Source organism: Cryptotermes secundus, unplaced genomic scaffold, assembly GCF_002891405.2.
Source record: "Cryptotermes secundus unplaced genomic scaffold, Csec_1.0 scaffold2147, whole genome shotgun sequence".
Lineage (NCBI taxonomy): Eukaryota > Metazoa > Arthropoda > Insecta > Blattodea > Kalotermitidae > Cryptotermes > Cryptotermes secundus.
The window spans coordinates 10,903-17,065 of NW_019731613.1; the positions used below are offsets into that span (position 1 = coordinate 10,903).

The window sequence follows — 6,163 nt, forward strand, 5'->3', positions numbered from 1 at the left end:
GCACACAATACATCAGACAGCACACGTAGTAAAGACAAGCAGCGGCACGCACACAGGAAGACTACACAGAGTAAGTACAAATAACAATATACACACATAAGAAAATATTACGTACATAAAATAATAATACGAATATTTGTATATTACAGATAACACCTGTACAGTGTGGAAACAAGAACTAGCTGCTCCAGCACTTTAGACATAGGGCGAGTAACCCTAACAATTTTAAATTTTAAATTGAATATTTAGAGAAAATTTTAAAGGAATTTAAAATCATAACTAAAGATTTTATAGTGCTACTACAGGAAAATCAAATTTGACATGTGCAATATAATCTACATACCAGACACATATCAACGAGGTAGATGTTGATAATACGAAGAAAATAACAATATGTGTTTTTAAATGTTAAATTTTAGACTGGGTTCAGTGTGGCAGCAACGTTAAGAGTATACACCTGATGATGGCCGATAGAGGCCGAAACATGTAGTGTAGAAGAGAACAAGATCAAAGACATATAATATATATTGTATGCACTTGGGATGGAGTTTGTATCATTTATCAAGACTTGTAGGTTGTTAAATAAACCAATTAACAATCTGAACAGCATCTTCAGTGGCAAAACACGTTACAATATATATAGATTAAATGCGACCATGTATTTGCAAATTACAGTTCATATTTTATGTTGTTATATATTATGTTGATATGAGCTAGAAGACCAAGAAACTGGCCCTTCTGTACTTATCCTCTTATTCAGGAAATGCACATTAAATGATTGCACACATCTTAATGAAATGTTGGGGTGTTATATCTTGCTGAAAGGTGTCAGCATGTACTTCTGTAAGAGAGAGTCAGTAAATATGCCACAAATGGATATAAAACATAAAATGTGCTATTCAAACCAGGAAAAAGCTTTTATTTCTTGACATGTCCTCCACCAGGTACGTAGAAACCTGCAGCATGGAAGTATTTTGACTGTTGTCTCAGTCACTTATGCACCTCCATTTCAACATCATCATCAGTGAAATGTTTGCCACCAAGATGGTTTCTTTAGCAGACCAAACAGGTGGAAGTCACTAGGGGCAAAGTCCATACTGTGAGGTGGATGTCAAAAAAGTTCCCACTCTAATTCTTTGAATTCTGTAATGGGTTGCTTGGGCAGTATGGGGGCTGGCATTGTCATGATGAAGCAGTACCCCTCTTGCCAGTTGGCCTTGATGTTTTCTGCAAATTGCATCCTAAAGCTAACTGAACTTCACAGCATGATACAGAATTCATATTTTCACCACGCTTCTGAAAATGGGCTAACAGTACTCCCTGAGAATCCCAAAACATGGTAAGCATAACCTTCCCAGCTGATGGTGTAATCTTAAACTTTTTGGTTGAACAAGAAGGTGAACTGGGATGTTTCCATTACATTGAAATACACTTTAATTCAGGTTGGTAGTGATGCACTCAGGATTCATCCCCAGTAACGATCCTGTTAATCATACTCATATGTTCTCCTTCATCTGCATACTGTAAGAGATGTTGCAAGGACAGACCCATTTGGTTAATATTTTCCCTTTCCTTCAGTTTTTTGGGCACCCACTATGTGCACACTTTCCAAAACTTCACATTATCATGCATTATGCTGTATGCTAAACCATGGGAACATCCTAGTGCAGTTGCTACATTGTCAATTGTTTTCCTCCTGTCAACTCGAATCAACTCTTCCACCTGCTGCACAGTTGCTTCTCTTGTAATCTCAACAGGGCAACCTGGTTGGGCATCATCTGTGACTTTTAAACGTCCTTGAGAGAATTTCAAGACCCATTGTGAACCACTTTTTGCAACAAACACTTCCCACCATAAACAGGAAACATTTCTTTATGAATATCCTTTGCATTGAGTTCTTATGTCCACAAAAACGCACAACAGAACACTGCTCTTTGGCAAGATGCTCCTCAAGCACATTCACCATTTTGACTACTGAAACCATCCTCTGAACATGTACATGCGTATCTGTTACCTAGACTGTCATGAAGCTGGACTGTGCTGCTACCTAGTGATACACATAGAAAACCTATCACATCCATTACAGTTGTTTTGCTTCCATTTGCTATTTACTGACTCCCTCAGACTTAACACTGTTAGCACATTTCTCAAAGCACGAAGAAGTATAATGTTTTATCATATTTAAATACACATCTTTGTTTACTGGCTTTACCTGTGAAGAATAATGAACTTATCATTCCTCTTCTTATGAATGCACATGATATACATTAGAATTCTCTTTGGGGGAGTACATAAAGCAGTAAGTCCAGGCCCACTCAGAGGTGATGTCACTGTTACAGTTAAAAGGAAGAGTGTTTGTAGCTGCAGTTTCAGTTACCCAAGATACACTGAAGCACTTGTGGCAGTGTCTGAATTACAGTTTTGATGTATGGAGCTCATATCAAAATAGTACACCTAAAATAGGAGATGTTTGATTGATTGATTGATTGATTGATTTAACATCCATAACTGTTACATTATATACAATTGGACAAGTCAGTTTTTTAAAAAAATATATGAGATTAAACATCACATCAAATGACTAATAATATAAAAAACCATAGAAAAATAACATAATAAATCCTTTAAATATGATAAAACAGTGGATGAGTATAATAAGGCAACAAAAGCTAAACTATAAATTACATGCAATAGCTAAAATAAATTACCTAAGTATCTTTGTTCTATTATTAAGCTAATTCTTGTAAAAATATTCTTGAAGGGAATAAAAAGCTTTGCACAACAAGTAATCCTTTAATTGACGCTTAAAAACCTTGAACTCTTGAATACTTCTTATTTGAGAGGGCAAGTTATTATACAATCTTATTCCCATGTGCACTGTTATTTGTCAGTCACAATTCGTTTTGCTCTTCTGTCTTATTGCATTAAATAATTATTTAAATTTGAAATACATCAGCATTATCCTGCAAAGAGACTGTATGTATATTAACTCAATCCAGCAAGTTCTCACATTATAAGTCCTGCGAAAAACTGTCTCTGGTCTCTGAGATTACAGCAGCACTTGATATTGTATTCAGGTATGCAAAGAAGAGGAAGAGGCAATCAAGGTGGACTTGCATGAGGGATGTGGTCGTACAAAACTGTTCTGGGTGATGGCCTTGGCTGATTCGAGCACACTGAAGGCAATGGTGGAATTTCGTGAGGGAACCCGGAACAAACCAGCTGGTGTGACATCTGGTGTCTGCAGGTTTTGTGGAGCCACTGGAAATTCAGGGTTGCTTGCTATAGGCAACATCTGTGCAGATCAGGAATGTCAGGTGAAGTGCATATTAAAAGTAGTGTAACTCCATTCTTCACTGCACCATTATGTAAGTCTTGTATGTCCTCTGTGTTGAAAGACCTGACATTATGATTTTTATGTTGTTTGTCAGCTTCGCTTGATAGCAAGTTCAGTACTTCTTGCTTATACTGTCATTTGTGTAGGGAGGTAAAGACATGGATTATAAATGATGTAGGTATTTCTGCCATCTATGTCGCCCTGCTGTATTATTATCATGGCTTTTCATATTATGTGATGTAGTGAATGAAACAGTAAAGAAAACCCTAAAAAAGTGGCAAGTTCAATTATAGGGAATAATAGAAACAAATAAAGATAACATTTGTGAGGTTGTTAAGAGCAGATTAATTTTGAGGAATGCTTGCTACAGTTCAGTTGCAGAGTATTTTATCTTTCTTTGTCCTACCTAAACATGTAAAGATTAAAATAAAACTATAGTTTTGCCTGTTCTTTCATGTAAGTTTTAGCCTTTGTCTTTTGCCTTCAAGGGTGTCTGAAAACAAAGTCCTTGTAATATTTGGACCTATGAGAAATGAAACAACAGAAGTTATGTAATGAGGAACATCCTAATTTGCACTTTTTGCCAGTATTTTAAGGAAATAAAATCAAGGCAGTTCAGATGATTATGACATGTACCTGCACATAGGGAGGTAAGAAATTTAAACAAAACTTTAGTCTGAAAACCCAGAGTGAGGAAGCACCTTTGAGACCTAGGACCGGGTAGAAGAATAATTTTAAAATGGATATTGAAGAAACAGATTGTGATGGTTTTGGTTGACTTTAGATGGCTTAGATTAGGGCTCAATGCAGGATTTTGTAAAATGGTAATAAACCTTTGGGGTCTGTGAAAGGTAGGCATTTCTTTGAACAGCTGAATAACCATCATCTTGTAAAGAAGGGCTGTGTTCCTTGAAGTAAGAAGCATTTTTGCAGAAAATGAACTAGAATTGTGAGCAAAGGCAGACATAAATTTGTGTGCGGGAAAGAGTTGGCCCTGTAGAGCTGAATAGTCAGTATATGGTTATATTATAAGTTGATTTTGTGGAACACCTAACTCTCCATGATGAAAATTACCAGGACTGGCCCATATATCATGTCTTGACTTACTCTTGTTCCTTAAATAGGAACATGCACGTAATGCTTGCAACAAGCTGCATCCTTGCGGTCACATGTGTGGAGGCATTAAAGGGGAGGCAGTTTGTTTACCATGTCTCCATGGCTGCTCATCCAACCCCACTCTCAAGCAGGATGCTGATGACATGTGCATGATATGCTTCACGGAGGCTCTGTCATGTGCCCCAGCTGTTCAGGTAAAGTGGCAGAATTGCACTGAAGAAGTCAGAATTACATGTGGGCATGTTATTAATTACCCATATTAATGCTAATGTTAGAGGATATTTAATATATAGTTTATTCTGTGTTTGAAGACTAGTCTCCTTGGAAATGACGTCATGTAGTTTGGTACATTGTTACCAGTTTTTCGGATGAACCTGCTGCCTCCATCTTCATGGTTGACACTTCTGTTTCACCAAGAAAATAGAGGCAATAGATTCCTGTGAAATGTTAATGCTCTAGCAAATTGTATGGTGTCACATCCCAGACATCTTGGTCATAGCCATGAAAATCTCAAATCTTGCATTCAGTGTTTTATCACCATCATTATAAGAGAGTAAATAATAATAAATATTATATAGAAATTATAAACAAGAAATTCTGGGAAGACCTTACGATGCTAACTTTTCTTCGAATGCTTCACATACATAAGTCACATACTTTCACATTGTCCATTTCCAACCAGGCCAGAGTCAGCATCATGTACACACATCATAGAGCTTCCTTTACATACAGTCTAATAACTACACACTGTACAGGAAGACACTTTCCCACTTATTAATATTGAAGCAGATGTCTGTTAAACCCATGCATACTTTTGATGTACCATCATCTACATAATCTTCTACAGAATTTGAGCATCAGTATCTTTGAATTACATAAAAGGAATTCTTAATACTGTGGCATATAGACCTGTTGCTAGGCAGCGATCGTGAAACTAAACACCAGACAACGGCCGTTACTAGTCAACGGCCCGTAAACAGCAATAGAGGAACGGTGTTTTCTGTGCCATCTATGCTGAGATGTTATAAGCAGGACAGTTAGTGAGTTAGTTAGTGAAGAGCAGTTGGTTGGTAAGTTGGTGAGAGAGTGAGATAACTGCTGGGGTTCAGTTATTGTGAGCTGTTGCTATGGGAAGCTTGTAGCTGAGGCTGGGAACAGTTCAGGAACCCAGAGGAAGGAGAATGTTCGCCACTGGAAGCCATCAACAGAAAACTGATGAAGTCAAAGCAGGCTGAGAAGAGTGAAGTGTGTGTTGTACTGAACTGTAAGGTGTGTAAATTAATGAAACAGTTATAATTACTTGTAGTTACAGATCTGTAAGAGTCCAGTAAATCCAGTTACCAACCCAAACTCCATCTATAATCACTCCATACACATGACAGTATTTAATGTATGTTATAGCATGGTGTTATAGTTTTTAAGTTTTATGTGCTGATCACAGTGGCTGTGTGGTCCGCAATATAAACTGTCTTTGCCCGCTCAAACACTCGGGTCATGGGTTTGAATCCCATGTATATTTGTCTGCTTATATTCTGTGTTTGCCTTGTCCTGTGAAGGCAGTGGCCTTGCAGTTGGCTAATCCCCTACCCAAGGAGTCCTACCGACTGTCTATATGAATAAGAAACTGTAAAGCAGAGGCCAAGGTTCACCAATGACTGTAGTGCCCACAGATTATTATTATTATTATTATTATTATTATTATTATTAAGA

General features: G+C 37.3%; 1 protein-coding gene across 1 annotated transcript in view; it reads left to right on the forward strand.

Annotated features, from left to right (window-relative positions):
* Positions 1-6,163, forward strand: part of LOC111867325 (E3 ubiquitin-protein ligase MYCBP2) — a gene marked incomplete at its 5' end in the record, with an annotated part of 25,916 nt that overhangs the window by 9,673 nt on the left and 10,080 nt on the right. The window contains 2 exon segments of the mRNA XM_023857076.2: positions 3,078-3,317; positions 4,462-4,647. Of these exon segments, the coding sequence (XP_023712844.2) occupies positions 3,078-3,317; positions 4,462-4,647 (426 nt within the window).